General features: G+C 38.8%; 1 protein-coding gene across 3 annotated transcripts; it reads right to left on the reverse strand.

Moving 5' to 3' along the window:
• Nucleotides 1–1094: 1094 nt before the first annotated feature.
• On the reverse strand, nt 1095–18457 carry LOC134814026 (uncharacterized). 3 transcript variants are annotated; one of them, XM_063821997.1, is made up of 10 exons: nt 18233–18457; nt 15828–15905; nt 15538–15651; nt 15318–15370; nt 14603–14738; nt 14305–14405; nt 14112–14176; nt 13810–14004; nt 8672–8756; nt 1398–1497 (listed from the first exon to the last, which is right to left on the reverse strand). In XM_063821997.1, exons 1-10 carry the CDS (start codon nt 18443–18445, stop codon nt 1458–1460), a joined length of 1080 nt encoding a protein of 359 aa, XP_063678067.1. In that variant the 5' UTR covers nt 18446–18457; the 3' UTR covers nt 1398–1457. The 3 variants fall into 3 exon arrangements, 2 of the variants coding, with proteins under 2 accessions (XP_063678067.1, XP_063678066.1); XM_063821996.1 differs by lacking the exon at nt 1398–1497 and adding an exon at nt 7929–8328; XR_010160086.1 differs by lacking the exons at nt 8672–8756; nt 13810–14004; nt 14112–14176; ... (4 more) ...; nt 15828–15905; nt 18233–18457 and adding exons at nt 1790–1965; nt 2076–2265; nt 2391–2677; ... (1 more) ...; nt 4426–4527; nt 6268–6492 and having other exon boundaries at nt 1095–1497.
• Between the last annotated feature and the right edge of the window lie 6657 nt (nt 18458–25114).

Here is a 25114-nt window from a genome sequence, read left to right on the forward strand (position 1 = left end):
TCAGCTTTAGCCAAGACGTCACGCAATCTCCTGACATCCTCCATCTTTGCAACTTCACCTACTTGGTTGAGGTGTTCTGAACCAGCTTCAAACTGACTACATAGCACGGCTTCAGCTTTCAGGTTGTTATTTCCGTTCTCTTCCTCACATTTACAAGTACATACTGATGATGACCAGGTTGAAGTAGGGTTAACTGGTTGGTCGTCTGTCATCTCTTCTTTGATATCAACCCCATCAAACTTTTCTGTTTTTTCAAGTGACATTCCTGATAGAAATTTATTAATGTTCTTTACGTATTTAGCAATCAGAAATAAAAATAACAGGATTATGTATTATAATTTGTAACTACTCAATCATCAAATTATTAAATAAAATAAATAATCAAGCCACAAATTTTATTTAGCAATTAGGGGTCGTTCACATATCATTTAATCAGTCGAGGGGGGTTTCCAAATGCTTACGCTTGATTACGGAGGGGGGTTTGGGGGTTGGTCACGAAATCAAAATTTCCTTTTTTCATTTTTACCCTCTAGAAAAATAACAATTTTGACAATATTACGTAACATTGCTGTCAGGAGGGGGGATTGGGTCTTGATTACGGTTGATTACGGAGGGGGAGGAAGAATTGCTAAAATATTGATTACGTAATATGTGGACGACCCCTAATAGGAGTTCTGATAAACCGTTATAGCAAGGGGTTGCTCTGAACGATCTCTCATGACAGATTAAGTATTTGAAAACTACACTGAACACATAAAAGAACATCCTGTGGTATAAACGACATACATTTTAAGCGAACATTGACTCCAGGCCATGCTGCATTGCGATTAGACCTTTTATTTAGACATTGATAATAATAGATAATTGTGCGCCATGCGTTTATATTTGCCGCGCGGCGCCAAGCACCTAGTTTTGAAGACACTCGGAGTTAGCGCCAACGGTTTCAACTGTGCAGATTGTGACCAGCCCAAATCCTTCATGACCTCGTGGTCGTGTAGAAAAGTTAGGTTCTTTGTTTTTATTCTCATTTGTGATTTGAGCACAAGCACTATCAAACTTAAGATACTAGATGCTAAGAAATATTTTCATGTTTTTGAGTACTGATACATAGTATTAACATTTTACAGAACAAGCTAATGAACATTTCTTGGACTTAATTGTTCATTTCACCAGCGAGAGTGCATGCAGGTGTCGGAGAACTCTCTTTTTACAGAACCTGATTATGAATAGTTGTACTCCCAAGTCCTAACATAGTTTCTAGCAGATCGAATAACCTTTTCATCAGAAACATAATAAAATTAAACATTTTCATCAGACATAATAAAACATAACCTCAAACATAATAATAATAGAAGTAAGATTAGATTTCAGTCTCTTGGGAAGATATTTATGTACAGTTTGGTGAACTTCGCCCTCATTCAATCACATCAAAAATCTATCTGACAATCAGATTGGTCCTAATGGTCGGTCTCCACGCAACGTTTCTTTCTCAGGTTCCTGAATATTCTGGTGTAAATTATAGAAAGCAATCTATAGAAAGTAATCTAATTAAAGAAAGTAATTTATTACTTTAGAATAGAAATGACATACCAACCCACAGATCTCTAAATCCCAGCAAAATGTAAATTTATTGACAAGTTTATGTATTTAAATTGTTTTTATAATTTAGGTTAGATTGTATTACAGGACACTTTTATTACAGATATGATATTCAATTTTAGGTAGCACTCTAATAATATAATGTAAATATTGACGATGACTGGTGCCTAGAAAGTAAAAAACGGCATACCTATCAACACCTTCCGGTTGGACTGACCCATCATGGTCATTGGGAAGGATGCCAGAGCGTCCCCTCTATATATGGCTTCAAGCCGGCTCATCACCGTGTTGAATCCACAAAGACCATCAAGGCTGAGGTCTTCCTCCTCCCCCCGGCCCCCTCTGCAGCCTCACAACTTCATTAACCTGAACGATAATTGTGAAGAGGCTAGAGCTGACTAATAATAGCTAAATATTTAAATCATGAGATAGCTACAGATCTTAAAAATGTAAACAGAGAATGTTAAAAAACAAACCTTTTGTTGGTGTCCAACTGTCTTGGACAAGTGAGCTTTGTAGTGACTGATGAGGTTGCTGAAATCCTTGTGCCTTCCAACCCTTCCCTTCTCTGGGTGAAAATTGTTCAGTTCAGCAGGTACTTTGAATTTTTGTTGCGGGCACAGTGAGCACTCCACGTGTGTTTTCTCCGGATTTGACCACTTCAGCCTAGGGTAAAAAAGTCGATTTAAAAAAAATTAAAAGTGAGGTTATAAAAATGGCCAAAAACATTCCAAAACATTCCAATATATTCATCGCAAAGAAGTACCAGATCTTTTCAGTCGAAGTTTTACCTGTGATAAGGGGTAATAGATCGTTCTATTAAATCCTCTATCCTGGTGACAGATCTGACACTCAGTGCTTTGATTGAGTCAGCATCTTGTACCCAATCACCACTCTGGAGAGGGGCTGCGTCTCGCTGACTCACTCTGACGATAGGCCTTCTGTCCAGACCAGGTTGCTGCTGTGGGGCACTGGGTGGAGTAGGAGCTGTTTGCTGGCTGCCAAGGGTCAGGAGCAGTTTCTTCATTTCGGCCATCTCAGTCAAAGTGCGCCGCATGAACTCCTCCGACGTTAAGCTCTAGAAGATATTGATAAGTGTAAACGAAGTGTTTAATAGAATTAATAAAACTGCGTTATTATGTATCTTGTTTACTGACCCTGTTAAAAAAAGGCCGAAGAGTGGATGAAAAAGCTTTGTTAAGGGGGCCGGGGGGGGGGGGGGTCTTCATCAAAATTCTCTCGAAATTGACTTTATAGTTGTTTCTGATAGAGGGGAGTGATATCTACCAGCTGCTTTTAGTCCCATGGAAAAATATTGTTTCTAGCCGAAATTATCGCCGGTCTAAGGTCAGCGCCTATGTGTAATTGTATTGCGCAAGCGATTTTCAATCGCAAGTTCTGAAAATCGAGTCTAAAAATCTATCTTCTCCTACATTTTTTGAGCAATCACCCTGAAACTTTTATGACATGTTCTAGGGACCATTTAGAAGAGATCGATTATACAAAATTTTGAGATAGGCCTTTAAAAATGTTTTATTCAATTTTGAAAATCTTGGACCTCAAAAATCGTAAAAATTCGAGGTCAATTTCGAGAGAATTTTGATGAAGACCCCCCTCCCTGCCCCCATAACATGCTGAGGTAAAAAGCTGTAACCTAACCAATCAATGCTTAGAGAATGTCACTTGTCAGTGCTAAAGTTATGTCACATTAGATTAAATAAAATACACCGAATGAAAACTATTAGTATTAGAAAGTTAATACTGAGCCTTTCAAAAGAAGATAAAACTAATAAAACATGTATTTACTGTGTTGTCCTGGCTCTTGAATTGAGGTCCGAGGGTGTCCACAGGCTGGGTAGTGCTGTTGGGGCCTTTAAACTGTGTGGTCGAGGCCTAGGAAATTAAGATTAGAATAATTAATTAAGATTAGAATTATATTTTTTTCCACAAAGTTCTTAACAATTTAATTCCTGTTTCGCTGCCTCACTATCTCTCTTTATATCAGGGCACTTCTCGACTAAGACGTTGCCACCTCGACAGTCTGTCTATTGTGTCATCAATTTTACCTAAGTTAAGTCAGAATTCACACACCACATGTACCTCAAATAGCCCACTGGCAAAATCATTTTTCTACAGAACCCATATACTGTGGAATGGACTCCCTTTACAGGTAAGACAGATTGTGTCTACTAGTCTTTTCAAAGCTGAGGTCACTAAGCATCTATGGAAATGTTTATTGGATAGTGAAACAACAGTCTAGCCTAGTCTCTTTGCTCCCCATATTATTATTATTTTTGTTTTATTAATTTTTTTATCTACCTTCCTATACTTTCAACATCATATCACACTTCACCCGCACACCTTCTCACACATTAATGACCATTTTAGACCTGTATCCAATGTATCTGGAATTTGACGTATTGAAATACAAATTTTGACTCTATATCCACAGTTATTCACCATGGATTTGTTTGTTATTAAATAGTTTTTCATAAATTTTTGGATTTAGATTAATTCGATGTAATGGGTCCAAGTTACTGCGGACATAGTTCACTATGTGTTTACCGTGTTTGGGTGCCCATCATATTTTACAGATGGGGGCGATATTTTGAACGATTCTATTTTATATTCATCTATTGCTGTACTCTGTAAAATTTGAAAAGTATTTAATTAAAAAAAAAAAATTATCATATATCCGTGTCTGTCATGCAAATCTGTAATGGTTACAAAATGTTAAAAGTGTTTGATCAGTTGCAGTGGGACAAATTATCACAGAAAAAGGATATTTTAACCAGTTCTTTTCATAGTTTGATCAAGGGCACGCACCTTGAACTGTTTCAGATTAGATTGCTTGGAGGGCTTCTCGGGAGCTAACATCTTACGCCTCTTGTGGCTACTACTGTCCTGGGCACTTCCAGTGGCTGGAACCTAGGAAAAAGATAATCAGACATACTTAGGAATTCAATTTTAAAATGTGCTTTTAAAATTAATTATAAGCTATATATAATGGTATAATTATAACCTATTTATTGCTGCTCAAAATCTGTAACGAACCAAAAGTTAAAGTTGTTAGTTTTACACTACGCTCATTCTAAAACAAATAATTCAAGAGTATCGAACTGCCACACAGCTTTAGTGTTCAATATAGTTACTCTGCCAAATCTAAGCTACTTATGAATCGAATCAAAATAAACTTAGCGATCACATGTACATAATCAAATACACAGTGACACCATGAGTTAAAAGCTTAATAATAACAATACATCAAAAATAAGTACAATAACAAACAGCACAGCGCATACTGATTAAAAGGGCTTCAGTAAATAGAATAATCACAAGTAATTTATCAAATAGAGAGTAAATATGTTGTATCCCTTACATTACAATATGTTGTATCCCTTACATTTCCTCACAGTAACATCCCAACCGAGGTTGGCTACAACGTTTATTCAAGTCAAGTTCTTAGATATGGTAATGTTTGCACTAGATTGGATATCTTTACCTCCCATCTTCACAAAATATTCAAAATTCTAATTGATAGAGGATATAGCCGTGATAGACTGATTAAAGGCATTAAACGTTGTCTGAGGAAATATGATAACGTTTTCAGGAAGTTCGGTATTCTAGATGACCGTAACATTATTAAAGAACTCCCCTGATATCTTTTGATTTATTGAAACACGGGTACTAACTCTGCTAAACTGAACAAATTCTGAAACTTAGGTGAATAAGTGTATAACGTGCTAAACCGAAGTTCAGACTGACCAGTGAAAATGGGCGAGCGTACCAAGTGTCATTTTAATTAGAAGTTTTAGTCAGTGATTTATTATTGAAGCTTGTAATTACAATATCTAATGCTCCTATAAATACTTTAATTAATTGTATGTCCCGTTTTTCTTTTTCCTTCCTCTTTTCCTTGTCATCCCCTTTAGTTTTAAGATTCTTGCTATAAATGGCTACAGCTAACACTATTAATGCTAAGTACCAAACAACAAGTGGGAGGTGGATCGTTGGTATACCATTAAATCGATTTAACACCGCAATTCCAGTCGCAAGCCTGGGACCACTACTAGCATAGTCACAACATCTACAAAGCTGCCATATAGCCTGACTGACAATTTTCTCGACTGACTGACAATGTTTCTTCTTTTTCCCCATTTAGAATACAAAGATTGGTACATTTTAGCTTATGATTAATATTATATTTTTACCTATAGTTTACCTAGATGCCTAAGATCAAAGATGCAACTTATTTATTACTGTTGAAAATCTGCAACCTACCAAAAGTTACAGTTTTTGGTTTTAGAGTTCGTTAAAGTTTCAACCTAAAGCAAATCAGTCATGAGTATCGGACTGTCACACACACAGATTTTGTGTTCAATATAGTTTTTCTGCCAAATCTAAGTTACTTATGAATCGTAATCAAAATAAACTTAGCGATCACATGTACATTATCAAATACACTGTAACAGCAAGAGTGAAAAGCTTGATAATAACAATACAGCAAAAATAAGTACAATAACAAACAGCACAGCGCACACTGATTAAAAGGGCTTCAGTAGTTAAAGTTAGCGCATTTAATTAATCAAACAGAGAGTAATATGACTAAAGTTTAGCCAGGACGTCACGGAAAATCCTGACATCCTCCATCTTTGCAACTTCACCTACTTGGTTGAGGTGTTCTGAACCAGCTTCAAACTGACTACATAGCACGGCTTCAGCTTTCAGGTTGTTATTTCCGTTCTCTTCCTCACATTTACAAGTACATACTGATGATGACCAGGTTGAAGTAGGGTTAACTGGTTGGGCGTCTGTCATCTCCTCTTTGATATCAACCCCATCAAACTTTTCTGTTTTTTCAAGTGACATTCCTGATAGAAATTTTTGTATTAATGTTCTTTACGTATTTAGCAATCAGAAATAAAAATAACAGGATTATCTTATTTATAATTCAGAGAATTATTTCTGTTGTCTGTATGTACGACCGCCCACGTGAAAATCAGATGAGAAATAGGAAGTTGCAAAGTAACCATGGTAACAAAGATTGCTACACGCACGTGCACGTGCATAGATTGGCGAGCGATATTTTGATCGGTTTTGATGTAATTACGTTGTGTTCAGTGCGAACTACATTTTAATCGGCTGTATCTTCGGTTGTGACGCGGACGGATGTTTTTTAATGTGATAAAACCTGACTACAAAAGAATACTATTAGAGTATATATTAGCTTCCTCCCTGTGACTACGGGTTTTCTAGTAAATATTATAATTCAAAGAATTATTTCTGTCTGTATGTACGACCGCCCACGTCCAAATTCGGCAAAAAGCAAAAGGTTGCAAAGTAACCATGGTAACGGTTTCGTTACACGCACGTGCACGTGCAAAGATTGTTAAAACGGCATTTTTATCGGTTTTGTTGATATTACGTTGTGTTTAGTGCGAGCAACATTTTAATCGGCTGTATCTTCGGTTGTGTAGGATATTTTGACGCGATTTAAACTCACTAACAAAAATACTATTAGTTTCCTCCCTGTGACCACAAGTTTTCTAGTGTATTATAATTTGTAACTACTCAATCATCAAATTATTAAATAAAATAAATAATCAAGCCACAAATTTTATTTAGCAATTAGGGGTCGTTCACATATCACTTAATCAGTCGAGGGGGGTTTCCAAGTGCTTTCGGTTGATTACGGAGGGGAGTTTGGGGTGGGTTTGGTTGTTGGTCACGAAATCAAAATTTCCTTTTTTACCCTCTAGAAAAATAACAATTTCGACAATATTACGTAACATTGCTGTCAGGAGGGGGGGGGGGGGGGATTGGGTCTTGATTACGGTTGATTACGGAGGGGGGAGGAAGAATTGCTAAAATATTGATTACGTAATATGTGGACGACCCCTAATAGGAGTTCTGATAAACCGTTATAGCAAGGGGTTGCTCTGAACGTTCTCTCATGACAGATAAAGTATTTGAAAACTACACTGAACACATAAAAGAACATCCTGTGCTATAATTGACATACATTTTAAGCGAACATTGACTCCAGGCCATGTTGCATCGCGATTGACCTTAAGACATTGATAATAATAGATAATTGTGCGCCATGCATGCGTTTATATTTGCCGCGCGGCGCCAAGCACCTCAATTTGAAGACATTTGGAGTTAGCGCCAACGGTTTTAACTGTACAGATTGTGACCAGCCCAAAACCTTCATGACCTCGTGGTCGTATAGAAAAGTTAGGTTCTTTGTTTTTATTCTCATTTGTGATTTGAGCACAAGCACTATCAAACTTAAGATACTAGATGCTAAGAAATATTGTCATGTTTTTGAGTACTGATACATAGTATTAACATTTTACAGAACAAGCTAATGAACATTTCTTGGACTTAATTGTTCATTTCACCAGCGTGAGTGCACAGGTGTCGGAGAACTCTCTTTTTACAGAACCTGATTATGAATAGTTGTACTCCCAAGTCCTAACATAGTTTCTAGCAGATCGAATAACCTTTTCATCAGAAACATAATAAAATTAAACATTTTCATCAGACATAATAAAACATAACATCAAACATGATAATAATAGAAGTAAGATTAGATTTCAGTCTCTTAGGAAGATATTTATGTACAGTTTGTTGAACTCCGCCCTCATTCAATCACATCAAAAATTTATTTGAAAATCAGATCGGTCCTAATGGTCGGTCTCCACGCAACGTTTCTTTCTCAGGTTCCTGAATATTCTGGAGTAAATTATAGAAAGCAATCTATAGAAAGTAATCTAATTATAGAAAGTAATTTATTACTTTAGAATAGAAATGACATACCAACCCACAGATCTCTAAATCCCAGCAAAATGTAAATTTATTGACGGACTAGTAAATTTCCCATAATTTGCATCATTTTATACAAGTATATGTATTTAATATGTATTTATAATTTAGGTTAGATTGTATTACAGGAGCTGCTAACTTGCTAAATTATGGACTAAACCCAACTATCACAGACATAGACAGGTCCGGGATAGAATTAAAAGTTTTACAGTACTCAATCGTTTCTGTTTCATGTAGAACATACCACTTCGTAGAACTAGACGAGTAGGAGTTTGAAAGGAGTTTAGTCTTTCCTCGTTCTCCTGGCAGTTTCATAGCCTTTTCTTGCTCTGAAATGATTGAGTCAAGAGACATTGTGTTTTGCTGTGTATATTCTTAAAGTTAATAAGTACAGTCCGTCAATCCCATGAAAGTAAAATAAGAAATCACCTAATTTTGATGTAACAGAAATCGATATGAATGTGAGACTCAAGGGTGTAAGACTTTAAGACGGCGCCCTACGAAACAGGACTCTTGAGCGTGGAAATGCAAAAAAAAGGCAGCGTAAAAAATGGAAATTTGTTTTCGATCAATCTTGTTTAACAACTGGGGGGTAGGAAGCTCAATCTTATCAATCTCAATTTTGGAAAAATCGTGTTTCAGAATTGAGAAAATTGAGAAAATTGAGAAAATTGAAAAATGGACATCTTTATCTCTCCAAGTAACTAAATCATACACGAGCTAAATGTATGATGAAAACATGTTTCAAACTTATTACTGTGAAATGATTAATTATCTTATATTTGAGTTTGATCCTTTTGAACAGCTGCTGAGCAATAAAACGCATGCATAATATTAAATAGTAGAAATGATTAGGTAAAATATGATCAAAGTAATCATCACGTGAACGACCCATGCCATAGTTTTGCTAAAGGGGACAGATATGATTGTTAGTAGGTAATGTATAAGGGGGAGATAACGTTTTTTTTGTTTTTTGTTTTTTTCAAAAATTTACTTTAACCATAACAGAAAAAACAAAAAATTCATTTTGAGCTATTTCGAAGGAAATAGTAACTAGTAAAGGTTGAGACTAGCTAGAGGTCTGTGGTCACCGATGGAGATGGCATTTTTTGATATTAGGGTTTTACAGCCCGGAGCCAAATCCAACACTAATCAAGACACCCAGAAAAGTTGTACAATAAACATGAGAGAGAGAGAAAGAAAGGAAATATGGAGACCGCTGTGTAAAGATTGAAAAAGGAACCTGCAATGGTCTTGTATTCTCTACCAACGGAGGTATGAGCCCACAGGCTACCGTGTTCCTTAAAAGAGTAGCAACACTTCTGGCAGCCAAGACCAGCCGGGACAAAAGCCTCATCATGGCGAATTTAAGACGTCGTTTGAGGTTTGAGCTACTTAAAACAGTTTTGATAGCAGTGAGAGGACACAGAGGACGGTATTATGAGAAAGCAATACCTGTTGACGAACTCGACCTCAATCTTGCACACACCACCAATGATGAAGACTGGGGTGATGATGTTGATGAGGAAGATGAGGAAGATGATGAAGTTGAGAATGAGGTTGAGAATGTAGAGGGAGAGCTTTTAGAAGAGTGAGCTGAATAGAAGACAAGATTCTATTCCATTTTATTGATTATTATATCTATTGAAATAAAGATGTAATATCCATTACTCCAGGAGTGATGACAAGATATATAAAAAAAGTAAAGGTTGAGACAGCCCTGTTACACAAATATATCATTAATATAATTTTCAGAGAGATTTCAGGGCTCATGTTTGTTTTTGTCCGTTCGATTTTGTCCGTTTTTAGAAAATGAGGAGGAGGAGTACTGAGGAGGAAGACGGCACTGAGGAGGACTGAGGAGGACTGAGGAGGAGGAAGACTGAGGAGGAGGAGGAGGTGGAAGTGGAGGAGGACTGAGTAGGAAGAAGAGGAGGAGGACAATGAGAACTGTGGAGAAGGAGGACTGAGGAGAAGGAAGAGGAGGAGGACTGAGGAGAAGGGGGAGGACTGAGGAGGATGAGGACTGGGGAGGAGGAGGAGGAGGACTGAGGAGGACCGAGTATAAGTAGTAGGATGAGGATTGAGGAGGAGGAGGAGGAAGAGGAGGAAGAGGACAGAGGAAGAGTAGAACTGAGAATGTGTCTTACATACAAGGACTGAGGAGGAGGAGGACTAAAGAAGAGGAGGACCGAGGAAGAGGTGGAGGAGGAGGACTGGGGAGAAGGAGGATGAAGAGAAGAGGAGGAGGATGAGTAGGAGGACTGAAGAGGGGGAGGAGGAGGACTGAGAAAGACTGAGGATGAGGATGAGGATTGAGGAGGAGGAGGAGGAAGAGGAAGAGAAGGGAGAGAACTGAAGAAGAGTAGAACTGAGAATGTGTCGCATATACAAGGACAGAGGAGGAGGAGGACAGAAGAAGAGGAGGACCATGGAAGAGATTGAGGAGGAGGAGGCCTGGGGAGGAGGAGGATGAATAGGAAGAGGAGGAGGATGAGTAGGAGGACCGAAGAGGGGGAGGAGGAGGAGGAGGACTGAGAAAGACTGAGGAGGAGGATGAGGATTGAGGCCTGAGGAGGAGAAGGAGGAAGAGAAGGGGAAGAACTGAAGAAGAGTAGAACCGAGAATGTGCCGTACATACAATTACTGAGGAGGAATAGGATGACTGAGGAAGAGGAGGACTGAGTAAGAGGTAAAGGAGGAGGAGAACTGGTGAGGAGGGGGATGAAGAGGAAGAGGAGGACGAACACTGAGGAGGATCACTAGGACTGAAAAGGAAGAGGACTGAGGAGGAAAAGGAGGAGGAGAAGGAGAATGACTGAGGAGAAGGAAGACTGAGGAGGAAGAGGATGAGGATGGGGAGGAAGGGGACTGAGAACGATGACTGAGGAGGAAGAGGACTGAGGAGGGGGACTGAGGAGGAGGACTTAGGAGGAGGAGGACTGAGGAAGAGGAAGGGGAGGAGGGGAAAGGAGGAGGAAGCATCTACATGTTATTTCCGTAACAGTTTTTGTCCGTTTATGATCATTTACGTCTGTTTCTGTCCGTTTTTGAGGAGGAGGAAGATGAGGGTGGGGATAAGGAGGACTGAGAATGTACTGTACAGTCTTGTGCAAGGACTGAGAAGGACTGAGGAGGAGGAGGATGCGTAGGAGGACTGGAGAGGAGGAGGTTGAGAAGGTCTGAGGAAAAAGAGGACTGAGGAGGAGGGGGAAGAGGTAGAAGAGGACTGAGGAGAAGGAGGACTGATAAAGAGGAGGATGAGGAGGAGGATGAGTAGGAGGCCTGAGAAGGATGTTAAGGAGGAGGAAAACTGAGGAGGAGGACTGAGGAGGAGGAGGGGGAGGAGGGGAGAAGGAGGATATAAATGTTATTATCGTAACAGTTTTTGTCCGTTTATGTCCGTTTATGTCGATTTACGTCCGTTTCTGTCCGTTTTTTGAGGAGGAAGAGGAGGATGAGGGTGGGGAGAAGGAGGACTGAGAATGTACTGTACATGCGAGGACTGAGGAGGAGGAGGAAAATTAGGAGGACTGGAGAGGAGGAGGTTGAGAAGGTCTGAGGAAAAGAAGGACTGAGGAGGAGGGGGAAGAGGTTGAGGAGGACTGATAAAGAGGAGGATGAGGAGGAGGATGAGTAGGAGGAATGAGAAGGATGATAAGGAGGAGAAGAACTGAGGAGGAGGAGGAGGAGGAGGAGGAGGAGGAGGAGGAGGAGGAGGAGGAGAAGGAGGAGGAGAAGGAGGAGGAGGAGGAGGAGGAGGAGGAGGAGGAGGAGGAGGAGGGATGGAGGATCTAAATGTTATTATCGTAACAGTTTTTGTCCGTTTTAGTCCGTTTTGATGAGGATGGGGAGAAGGAGGACTGAGAAGGTATTGTACATGTGATGACTGAGGAGGACTGAGGGGAGGAGGATGCGTAGGACTGAAGAGGAGGAGGTTGAAGAGGACTGTGAAGAGAAGGACTGAGGAGGATGGGGAGAAGGAGGAGGAGGAGGAGGATGAGGAGGAAAATGAGAAGGAGGAAGAGGAAGGGGAGGAGGAGGAGGATGAGGAGGAATATGAGAAGGAGGAGGAAGAGGAAGAGGAGGAGGAGGATGAGAAGGAGGAGGAAGAGGAGGTGGAAGAGGAGGAGGAGGAGGAGGAGGAGGAAGAGGAGGAAGAGGAGGAAGAGGAAGAGGAGGAGGAAGAGGAGGAGGAAGAGGAGGAGGAGGAGGAGGAGGAGGAGGAGGAGGAGGAGGAGGAGGAGGAGGAGGAGGAGGAGGAGGAGGAGGAGGAGGAGGAGGAGGAGGAGGAGGAGGAGGAGGAGGCGGAATGAGAAAGAGGAGGATGATGAGTAGAAAGACTGAGTAGGGTGAGAAGGACTCAAGAGGAATCAAGAGAAGGAGGAGGAGGAGGAAGAGAAGGAGGAAGAGGAGGATGAGAAGGACTTGGAGGGCAAGAGGACCAAGGAGAAGGAGGAGGAGGCGGACTGAGAAAGTGGAGTATGAGTAGGAAGACTGAGGAGGATAAGGAGGGGAAGAGAAGGAGGACTAAGGAGGAGGAGGAGTGGGACTGAGAAAGAGGAGGATGAGGTGGAGGATGAGTAGGAGGACTAAGGAGGGCAAGAAGGAGGAGGAGAAAGCATTTAAATGTTATTTCCGTGACAGTTTTTGTCCGTTTATCTCCGTTTTTGTCCGTTCTAATTTGTGTCTGTTTTGAAAATATAGGGTACCATATTTTCAAAACACTTTTACCATAACTTATATATAAAATGTCTCCTTCATCCCCATTTTGAGAGAAGTGAGAAACTGAAAGGTACAAATTGTAAGCACGCCTAACAATAACGTATATAATCGGATCAGGAATTGAAATCAAAACAAAAAGTTGAAATTTTCTTTTTGGATTGCATCTACCAGATCCATCTGGTCTTACAGTGTCTAAGTACTGAATTTTATTAAGTTTTTTGATCATGGTTGCTACCAGAGTCAATTTTATCATCTATAATGTCCTAGTAACAGCGATACATACAGATTATTGTACTCCTGTATACGTAATTTTAACAGTAATCGGAACATTATGGACTGATCAGTGAACTGAGTTAAACGGAAAAATGATTTTAAAAGATTTTAAATTTTTTCAATTTTCTCAATTTTCTCAATTTTCTCAATCTCAATTTCGGAAAAATCATGTTTCAGAATTGAGATTGAGCTTCCTACCCCCCAACAACTACATATTGCATGAGCCCAATCAATCAGTCCAATAAAGCAATAGTGGGCATAGCTGTGTAATAATAATATCACCGCTCAAGAGGCAGAGCCACCCTAGAGTCTCACATCATAGCATCATATAGCACCGACCGCTAATCGAATATCTTTGTCCTTTGACGTTAAATAATTATTCACCTGATGAATCAGATCCTGTCACTGCATTAACAATGTTATCATTTTCATTATCTTCGTCACATGATCCAGCTTCATAATCCATTTCCTCGTTGTCTCCATTTTCGGACCCAGCACAAACATAATCGCATCCGTGGGAGGTTTGGGTACCTACATCCTTCGTTATTTTTTCTCCCATTCTCTGCATATTTTCCAGTACTAAAACATTTGACATTAAAAATCGTTTGATTATTATTATAACCAGATCACGAGAAACATCGGAATATGGCCAAAAAACCGTCAGAACTAATGTAAAATTGACTCACAAGACGCTCTCAGCTTCGCCTGTAGCTCCTTTATGGTGTCCTCAAGATCGGTCAACTTTCGCTTCCTGAGACGCAAACCATGATTAGAGAATTAGAGAATTAGTGAGTGTCTCCTGGGGGTGTTTCATAGTAAAGCTAGTATACTGTTGCATTATGCATATTTCCAATGCAGGAATAAAGTAAAAACTCAAACCTGTCAGAATCATTCGTGGATTTGGATTTTCTCTTTTCCTTTCTCTTGACATTGTTTATCCATTTTCTTAGCTGGTCCAGCAGTGTATTTTCTATTTCTTCCTGGTTATTGTTACTATTATTATTATTAGATATATAGGATACAATTTTATTTGCATGATGAGATTTTTATGAGCAAATTATAACACGGCTCAAATCCGGTCTGATGCGAGACCCGGCCAATAACCAAGATGCAAAATGCAATATTATTCTAAGAATAGTTAGTTTTACAGACACAGTGTATGTTGAATTCTACTCACTGGCAGTGGCTGACTCCACATAAATAAATTGCTCGCTTCACAGTACAACCAGTCTCGGACATGGATATCATTGCGGTCAATATTTCTCACATTACCGCCCCATCTTTCTTTAAGAGCTGTGAACACTCCGTTCAACCTGAAATTTCCTATATTATATATAACGGCCAGGTAGCGCAGTTGGTTAGAACGCCTGTCTTACAATCGTTAGGTTGCGAGTTCGAAACCCACTGACTGCCTGGTCGTGGGGTGAGCGTCGTCGACGTTCAGCTAAGGATCATGAGTGGTCTATGCAGCCCCCCGGTCTACTCAGCCGAATACTCGAGAAATCGGGTGTGAGGGTTAAATGAGGAGCTGCACATTGCAGCAAAGTCTCGGACGAAGAAAGTATGGTACACACTACCTTAACCGTCACTGGCCAAAAAGATCCTTCGGCTTCCTGTAATTGGCTGGTTGCACTTGTGTAACATTGTGGCTGTTGGAATACACCGAAGTAAAATAAGTGTCTAGATAAAAAAAAAAAAAAAATAGGTTTATGTATATTATATTAACAAGATACTGATAAGATACTGATAGGAAAAAAGGTAGATTTTTTCCATTCACACCCTTTTGTAAAAAGGTAGATTTGTTATGTACTGCTATCTATTGTTAGTGCTTCAACAATGCTTAAACGTAAAGTTTGACTTTCATAGTTCTCACTCAAAGATTATGACATTACCTCCACGTGAATCTTCTGTTTTTCAGATTCTCCTCGATCTCCATGCTGAACTTCTGAAAATATTAAAGCGATCATCTCAAAGACATTAACTATTCGCTTTCGTTTATCTTTTTATGGCTGGTTTGTAACTCATTGATTAATGTGCAATGTACTTTTTTAGAACACAGGGAGTAACAGAGAATGGGATTCAAAGCCACGGCTTAAAAAATATCAATTGTACCTCAGGCTGCAAGATGTCAATGCCTGGACATAGCAAAGGGGCTGGTTTTCTCCGGTTGACACGACCAGCCTTTTTCTTTGTTTCACTTTCGTTTCTCTCGGTATCGAGGATGTCCTAAGGGTGATGATATCATGGTATCAGTTTTTTAAACACGTTTCTTGTTAATTTATTAATTCTAAGCCATTCAGCCATTGTCAAAGCAGAACATATTTTTAGATGGAAAGTTGATATTATCTTTATTAAATACCTCTCTCTCGGCTAAAATAATTGGGCTACAAATAATTTCGTACCCCATTGCTGATCCTGTGATTCGTTTCTTCTTCCGCGAGAAAATCCGTCCCTACTTCCACTTGTAAACCCTCCTCTAACTGAATTATAAGAATTTACAATTATTAATGATCGTGAAAACTGAAACTCGGATACATACGCATCATATCACTTTCCGACCGTTTCTTACCTATATCTTATGGATTTTAATGTAGTAATGTCTAGATCTGTCACGATATAACTTAATTATTCGTGTTTGATGAAATTCCTAAGAATCATAATTACCGCAAGTATCAGTAGAGTATCCTCCATTTTATGCTTGACAAGTCCTCTGCCCATTAGTTACAAGGCTATTTTATTGATTAGTAAGGACAACTTTCTTTCCCAGAAAATATTCATCAGGCCAACTTAAGTAAAACATGTCAACATGATTAATCTATACATTGACCTCTTAATCAGTATAGTCAGAGTAATGGGAGACTACAGACTGAAGTAACTGTAGTCACTACAGACTGTAGTCACTGTAGACACTACAGACTGTAGTAGTCACTGTAGTCACTACAGACTGTAGTAGTCACTGTAGTCACTACAGACTGTAGTCACTTTAGTCACTACAGACTATAGTCACTGTAGTCACTACAGACTGTAGTAGTCACTGTAGTCACTGTAGTCACTGTAGTCACTACAGCCCAAACTTATGTCTCCTTGCTTTATGAAACATTAAAGTAACAATTCATGTAGCTTAAAAGATCAGAATACTGATATTACGGTGGCTTTATATAAACAACAAAAGAACAAACGAGCTCCGACCAAGTTGTGGTCTGAAATTCCTAAATATTCCTTTCCCGTTATAGTAATTCAAGCGGGCAACGATATTCAAACAAAAGAAAGAATTTAAGAAAAAGGAGTGGCCTACATTTTTTATGCCTCGTGAAAAAGGTTTGGACTTTGGTGTTAATTTTCTGGGTTCAGTCAATGGCCTGATTGGTTGGAACAGCACCCGAAGCGCTATAAAGCAAATTTAGAAATTTTTAGAATCTAAATCCTCACTAGGGTTGCCAACCGATATTATCGGCCGATAATTATCGGCGATAATTTCCCAAAAATCATTATCGATTATCGCGATAATTTTCGAGAATAATCGCGATAATCAACAAATTTTTATTAGGGTAAAATGGCCAACATTTAACATATTTTTCGAATCTATTTCTCTGTTTGTAAAGTTAAAACCCAGTGCTAGCATAATTTACAGTGTGATGGTCTACTGACGTGCTGTGTAGTGTGTACTGTGTATGAATTTGTGGCAGTGAAAGTTGAAATGTTGCGTTATCGCTTCTAGTAGGTAACTTGGAGGTTGTATGGTCAGGGACCTAGTTATTGTTGTTTGTTGAAACGGAACTCAGACTACAACGACACTACTAAACCCGTTGGAGCTCGCTGTACAACTACAGTATGTTGGAGAGATATGGCAGGATAACTGATGCAGTGCACGGAATTCTAGATGACTTGGAGCTAGGCAATCGAAAACTGGATGTAGAAGAGACTGAGTTAGCTAAAGACATTACCAAGACTCTCGCACCGTTTAAGATTGTAACTGAGTTTCTGTGTAAAAGAGACAGCATGCCCGCTCAAGCAAAGGTGATTATTTAGTTTATGGACAGCAAGCTAGAAGAGATCTGAGATAGACTCACCACTTTCTCGATAGGCTACGTACACGATATGCCAAGAGAAAGAACCTTCACTCCGTATCGCTGGTAAAGTTCTACTCGGACCCCGGTATTCTAGATGAAGATGTAGGACAAGAATACAGAATTATCACAAAGTCAACCTTGATACGTAACTCTAAGTCTCTGCACCAGCGGTTGTTTAAGCAGAAAGAGGCAAGCATCAAGTAGTTCGACGATCGGTCCTCAGGACTCACAGGCGACTCCCACAATTTCAGATGCCAGATTCCAATCCTATCCCGCTGACAAAATAATTATAAGACCAACATTAGGGCAGCGATTCGACCACGGTAGCAAGGACAGATAGCCTTGCTCGGGAGATAGGTCTGTTCACAGCTAACAGGTAGGAAACTGACACTTTCAAAGAAATACGGCGTGCATGTGCTGATTTCTTTCAAAATTATTTTGCTGGAAGCAATGAACCTTTAAGAACATTTCGTCTATGAAATATAATGGGCTTGTTAAATAAAAGGGCAATATTGCAATTGATTATTTAACAAGGCAATCAGCACAAGATCAAAAGATGTAACATAAGCATTTAATGAGCATAATTCAAGTATGCAGAGTGTATATAAATATTACTTCAATTATATTGCCAAATTTATCGCCGATAACCGATATTATCGCGATAATTTTGAAAAAAATTATCGATTATCGCGATAAAAAATTTTGTACCGATAATAGCAACCCTAATCCTCACTGACCTTAATATCTTCATGATGTGTTTCGATATGTTCAATGAAATAACTTTCATAAAGAAAATGAGCTTCACATTTTGGACATATAAAAACATGCGATTCTCCAGTAAGTTCCTCTTCCTCAGTTTTTATTTCCATTTTGATTGGTGAATCAGGGCCCTCATTCTTTACTTCGGCTGATTCGTTTAGAGTATTTCTACTTTGCATTGGCATAGCCATATATATCCTGCAAATATTGTTGTAAAACTCTCACAATATTATGAACTATACGAAAATAAAACAATTGAATTCAACAAATTCCATTAATTTTTTTTTAAATGGAATTGACTTGTATGGTGTTGGAGAGGTGTAGGAACCGACCGGATTGGGGTTTTGGCTGCCGGACCGGATTCAGCCGGATTTGGATCTCAAATCCGGCAAGCCGGATTTTGCCGGACCGGAACCGGTGGTTTCAGAGTGAAATAAAAGGCAGCCGGATTTTGCCGGTTTTTGCCGGAAAATCTCCTTCCTTTCCACGCCTAATCTTCATCGAGAACTTCTTGCAGCTTGCATAAGGGATCCCATTTTCTTCTGAGTAGAACAACCAGACGGATGATGTTTTAGATTTACTACTACTCGACTCGACTTAGGGCGGCTTCAACGTCCGAACAGATATAGTTTTTTTACAAATCTTCCTATCTACTACTAGACATTGCTTAAACAAGCAGTACGTAGCAGACACAATGTAACACGAGTAGACACGAGTCACGACACTAGACGAGTAATAATCAGAAATGATATCTAATTGGCATATGCTGCCAGACCCCTGATTGAGCGCGTTTGTGCGAATTCCCTTTTTTTCATGCAAGTCTGAGTATCATTGGGTCACGTGACTTACAACCAGAGGTGCTTAATAAGGTTGTTCGTAAGCAGGCACTGTCTAGTACAGTACTAATCACCGTCTGGCGTCTAGAGCTGAGTCACATGATTGCAGTAATGAGCTAATTAAGTAGCTACCCAGACCCTGAACACGTGACCTTCATATTTCGTATTTCATAATCAGAAGATTAAATACTGCAAATTTTGCGATTATAGCCGGGGGCTAGCCCAGGGAGGTGGCCCAAAATATTTTCCGGTTTTTTCTAAGTCCGCACCTACCCCTCGATACACTATTCTGTATTCTGGACTCAAGGTTTCCCCCGGTAATGCGATCTCGGAAGGCAGGCCTCCCCTTTGCAACACGAGCTCGGAAGCGGGAGCTCTCGTTACAGGAGGTACGTCTCGAGAACCACTCGGACCGAAAAATTTCTAAGTCAAAATTTTTTTAAAGTTTTTCTGAAAACCACTTTTTTCCACGATTCAGGCTACCTGTTCATTATTAGCCGAAAATATTTTTTCGGTTTTTCGAAGTCCCCACCTACCCCTCGATACACAATTCTGGACTCGAGGTTTCCCCTGGTAATGTGATCACGGAAGGCAGGCCTCCCCTTTGCAACACGAGCTCAGCAATAGCAGCAAATCTGGGGAAACTTTGAAATACACCACTTTGAAGCATTTGACCACCCCTTAAAAATCACAAATTATGAATTCTAGTAATCTGAATGTTTACATAGGTCCAAAAATGTCATAGCTTCATGATAGTGCAACGAAATAAATCCCAGAACATTTTGGTGCTGAGTTAGGTGGTTAAGTAGTCGAAATATGACTGATTTGTTAGTGGACATTTTTTTGTACTTCTAACACTCAAACCCTTACTACACTGAAGATATGAGTGTTACAGTTAAAATTGATGGTCATTATTGAACAGAAACGGTTCATTGACCCATTGTTTAAGAAAGAAATTAAAAAGGTTAATAAATGTGGTCTGTGGAGTGGTTTATATGTGTTTATGTTACAGTGTACGCGTGCGCGCGCGCGCGCGTACTTAACCATCTGTAGGCCAACATATTTAGTTTATGCTTAATGTGTGTCACCACTAGAGTGCCCAATACTTTTAGTGAAGGTGTAATGTAAAACGGTTAACCACCAACTGTGGTATATCAAAAAAACCCCAAAAGTGTACGCGTGCGCGCGCGCGCGCGCATACTTAACCACCTGGAATGGCACAGCATTGAGATATCACCATAATTCCAAAAGCAGAGTACACCATCCAGGTGCCCAAAACTTTTGGCTATGGTCCCAATACCATTAAACCTTAGATGTGGCCATAATGTGGTTAAAACATGTTGATTTTGGACCTTCGGTCAACAGAAGCCATCACAAATTAACCATTATTCAGCACAATCTGACCTTTTGGTGCCTTATTTTGTTTTGATATTAGATTATGAGAGATAGCTGAAGGATAATAAGTGATTTTAAAGATAATGCAACAAAATGTGTGGCCGTATGGCGGTTAAAACGACCAAAAACACTGATTTTGGTCAATTTTAGACCTTTATTAACCATGATGGACGCAACATAGGACTCAGCAATGTTTCTGGTCATATAAATGAGCAGGTAGTTATATCTAGATAATGTAGCATGGCCAGCTATAGCTTTACAAAGCTAATATGTGCTCTAACAATGGTTAATTAGTGCAAATATAGGGTATTTTCGAGACATTTTAACCACCTTAGCTGCACATTGATCCGAATGCATGAACTTGAGGTCAATTATGCATTTGCAAACAAATATACACTCATTTGGATAGCAAACCATTATCTGAAGTTCATATTGTGGTTAATTTTCACTTTAATAGATGCCTTGTTCAACAGCCTAGCAAGTAATATAGCCCTTTTAACCACTTTTATGACAACATTTCTTGATAACTTTTATCAAGACCCTTCAAATGTCAATTGTTGACCATAAAATGTTGACTAAAATCATTAATAATGTTTTGATTGGTGGTTAACAACAAATTTTGACATTTTAACCATCTTTTTAGCACTTTTTGCGAATATTAACCACCTCAAATCAACCATACTATTAAATTGCACATTTTTGATAAAAAATTATCATCCATGCACAAATGAACAACCACCACTATACATCTATAATCAGAGCAATATTTATAGCTCACCGTTCATCTTCAATTTAACCACCATTAGGACCACAAAATGCCCCCCATGAGGTTTGAAAACTTTTGTGATAGTTGCACCATGATATGATCTCAATATAATGACTACTCAGTTCATAATATCATATCTCAAAATGGTGGTTAACCCTAAAACTGGTATTTTAACCACCATATTGGCCACATAGATGACCCATTAACCACAATTATTCAACATAACCGTACTGCAGTGTTTTGTGCACCAGAAAAACATCACTCCAACATTGAGATTAACCACAATGAGCTGCAACATAATGTTGAAGTCAACATACTCAAATTGTGTGAAAAAAGTCAATGTCCACCAAGTTTCCCCAGATTTGCTGCTATTGCTGAGCTCGGAAGCGGGAGCTCTCGATACAGAAGCTGTACGTCTCGAGAACGACTCGGACCGAAAACTTTTAAGTTAAAATTTTTCGAAGTTTTTCTGAAAACCACTTTTTTCCACGATTCAGGCTACCCTGTTCATTATTAGCCGAAAATATTTTTTCGGTTTTTCGAAGTCCCCAACTACCCCTCGATACACAATTCTGGACTCGAGGTTTCCCCTGGTAATGTGATCTCGAAAGGCAGGCCTCCCCTTTGCAATACGAGCTCGGAAGCGGGAGCTCTCGATACAGGAGCTGTACGTCTCGAGAACGACTCGGACCGAAAACTTTTAAGTCAAAATTTTTCAAAGTTTTTCTGAAAACCACTTTTTTCCACGATTCAGGCTACCCTGTTCATTATTAGCCGAAAATATTTTTTCGGTTTTTCGAAGTCCGCACCTACCCATCGATACACAATTCTGGACTCGAGGTGTCCCCCGGTAATGTGATCTTGGAAGGCAGGCCTCCCCTTTGCAACACGAGCTCGGAAGCGGGAGCTCTCGATACAGGAGGTACGTCTCGAGAACGACTCGGACCGAAAAATTTCTAAGTCAAAATTTTTTTAAAGTTTTTCTGAAAACCACTTTTTTCCACGATTCAGGCTACCTGTTCATTATTAGCCGAAAATATTTTTTTGATTTTTTTTTCGGTAAAAAAAACTGAAATCCGGCAAAAATCCGGCAATTTTTTTTCCAGCCGGAGCCGGAACCGGAACCGGATTTTGAAGCCGGATATCCGGCCGGAACCGGATTCAGCCGGATTTCCGGTCGGTTCCTAGAGAGGTGATACAAATTTTTCCAAATTTCAATGAAACTCATTGATGGAAGAAAAATCATCAATCTGAAAATTTCGATAGGACTGAATATATTATAATAGAATATATTATATGGTATTTAATATGTGATTTTCAAAGTTTTTGAAAGTTGGTTGTTATAAATTGATGGACTGTAGAATTATCAATAATTAATCATCATGATAGCGATATCAAAAAAGTTAAAATTGAAGTATGAAACAGGTTTAAAAAAGTTAAAGGATCACAACGACACACCAGCGTTTAATTTAGGTGCATTGCAATTTTAATCGATATTTTGAACAGCTATTGATTTCATACAAAGATTACAAGGCAAAAGCAACAAATACCGCGAAGTAAAACGAACAGAGCACGCAAGCAGCTCCTAGCATGTCAAATAGGAAGCACATATCGAGTAGAGGGTTAGCGGTTTTAATGACATATCATAAATTTAGAAATTTAGGGCGTTCCCTCTGTAACTCAATAATTGAATGAGATAGAGAGGTCGGGATTCCGTATGTGGCGGTAACAATTGGTAATTAATGCAAATGAAATCTCTGTCGTTGTAATCCTTTTAAATAAATGTAATAAACAAATTCCATTAAGAAACTTCCATTCATTTTTAGAAGAGATTTAATAAAATGCGCACTCAGTTCTCAGTATTAAACAGATTACTGACTACACTGTTATATTTCTGATAGGAATGACAGATTCGTTGAAATTTACATAATATTATCTAGGGTCCTGTTGCAGCGTGCATACTACGACGATGTTTGTCCAGATAATCTTTCCTATAGCACTTATATGAACAACTCTCACATTTGTACGGTTTTTCTCCAGTATGAATCATCAGATGGCGTTTAAGATGTTGGTTCTCAGTGAAAGACAATGAACATTCCTTGCACTTGTAAGGCTTCACTCCAGAATGAGTACGCTCATGTCTGAAAAGATCACATTCTTTACTGAAGGATGCAGAACAATCTTCACATTTATGGGGTTTTTCTCCAGAGGGGCGCTTTTTCTTCATTGAAAATCGGGAATAATCCAAATCATATTTATAGATCTTTTCTCCTGTGTGGAGACGCTGATGCCGGACCAAAGTGCTTTTCGAAGTACATTCATAAGAACATTCCGAACAATTAAACATCAGTTTTTCTTGCATATGAATTTTCTGATGTTCAATCAGGCGATTTCTTAAAGGACCAGAATATGAACATTCCTTGCACCTGTAGGTTTTTGCAACAACCGGCAGCTTTTTGCATTTTTGCCGATGTTTGGCGTGGATTAGCATATGTTGGACAAGTGCACCTAGTTGAGATTGAGAACAAGTAAATGGACATTCAACACACTTGAATAACCAGTCTTCAGAAATTAAAAGACTTTTACTAGCCCCGTGGTGAGAAGCTAGATGCTTATAGAAGAGGTCACTGTCCGCATAAGAAAAATTACATTCCTCACACTTAAAAGCTGTCTTTGCAGGAGTTATTTGCGGATTACTCACTTCCTCTGGTGATTTTGAGGGTTTAGCCGGCTTATTTGCGTTACTGTCTAAATCCTCACTGATCACAATATCTTCATGATGTGTTTTGATATGTTCAATGAAATAACTTTCATAAAGAAAATGGGCTTCACATTTTGGGCATATAAAACCATGCGATTTTCCAGTAGGTTCATCTTCCTCAGTTTTTATTTCCATTTTTATTGGTGAATCAGGGCCCTCATTCTTTACTTCGGCTGATTCGTTTAGAGTATTTTTACTTTGCATTGGCATAGCCATATATATCCTGCAAATATTTTTGTAAAACTCTCACAATATTATGAACTATACGAAAATAAAACAATTGAATTCAACAAATTCCATTAAACATTATTTTAAGAATGGAATTGACATGTATGGTGTTGGAGAGGTGATATAAACTTGTCCAAATTTGAATGAAACTCATTGATGGAAGAAAAATCATCAATCTGAAAATTTCGATATGACTGAATATATTATAATAGAATATATTATATGGTAAGTTTTTGAAAGTTGATTGTTATAAATTGATGGACTGTAGAATTATCAATAATTAATCACCATGATAGCGATACCAAAAAAGTTAAAATTTAAGTATGAAACAGGTTTTAAAAAGTTAAAGGATCACAATGACACACCAGCGGTTAATTTAGGTGCATTGCAATTTTAATCGATATTTTGAACAACTATTGATTTCATACAAAGATTACAAGGCAAAAGCAACAAATACCGCGAAGTAAAACGAACAGAGCAATATATGCAGCTCCTAGCATGTCAAATAGGAAGCACATATCGAGTAGGGGTTAGGAGTTTTAATGACATATCATAAATTTAGGGCGTTCCCTCTGTAAGTCAATAATTGAATGAGATAGAGAGGTCGGGATTCCATTTGCATTAATTACCAATTGTTACCGCCACATGTGGCGGTAACAATTGGTAATTAATGCAAATGAAATCTCTAGGTCGTTGTAATCCTTTTAAATAAATGTAATAAACAAATTCCATTAAGAAACTTCCAATGATTTTTAGAAGATATTTAATAAAATGAATTATCCAGATTACAGACTACACAGTTATACAGGGTGGGCCAAAAGTCAGTACCCATACGTTGGCCTTAATAGCTCCGCCGTGTTTTATATTTGAGAGC

Source organism: Bolinopsis microptera, chromosome 4 (genome assembly GCF_026151205.1).
Source record: "Bolinopsis microptera isolate Bmic1 chromosome 4, MBARI_Bmic_1.0, whole genome shotgun sequence".
Classification (NCBI taxonomy): Eukaryota; Metazoa; Ctenophora; class Tentaculata; order Lobata; family Bolinopsidae; genus Bolinopsis; species Bolinopsis microptera.

What these genes read in the sequence shown, in the direction of transcription:
- LOC134814026 (XM_063821997.1), bottom strand. Translation starts at nt 18,445, where the DNA reads ATGGCTATGCCAATGCAAAGTAGAAATACTCTAAACGAATCAGCCGAA. An exon ending in CACATCATGAAGATATTAAG is followed by an intron (nt 15,906 to 18,232) that starts GTCAGTGAGGAT and finishes CTTATAATTCAG; the next exon opens with TTAGAGGAGGGTTTACAAGT. An exon ending in TGTGGAGTCAGCCACTGCCA is followed by an intron (nt 14,406 to 14,602) that starts GTGAGTAGAATT and finishes AACAATAACCAG; the next exon opens with GAAGAAATAGAAAATACACT.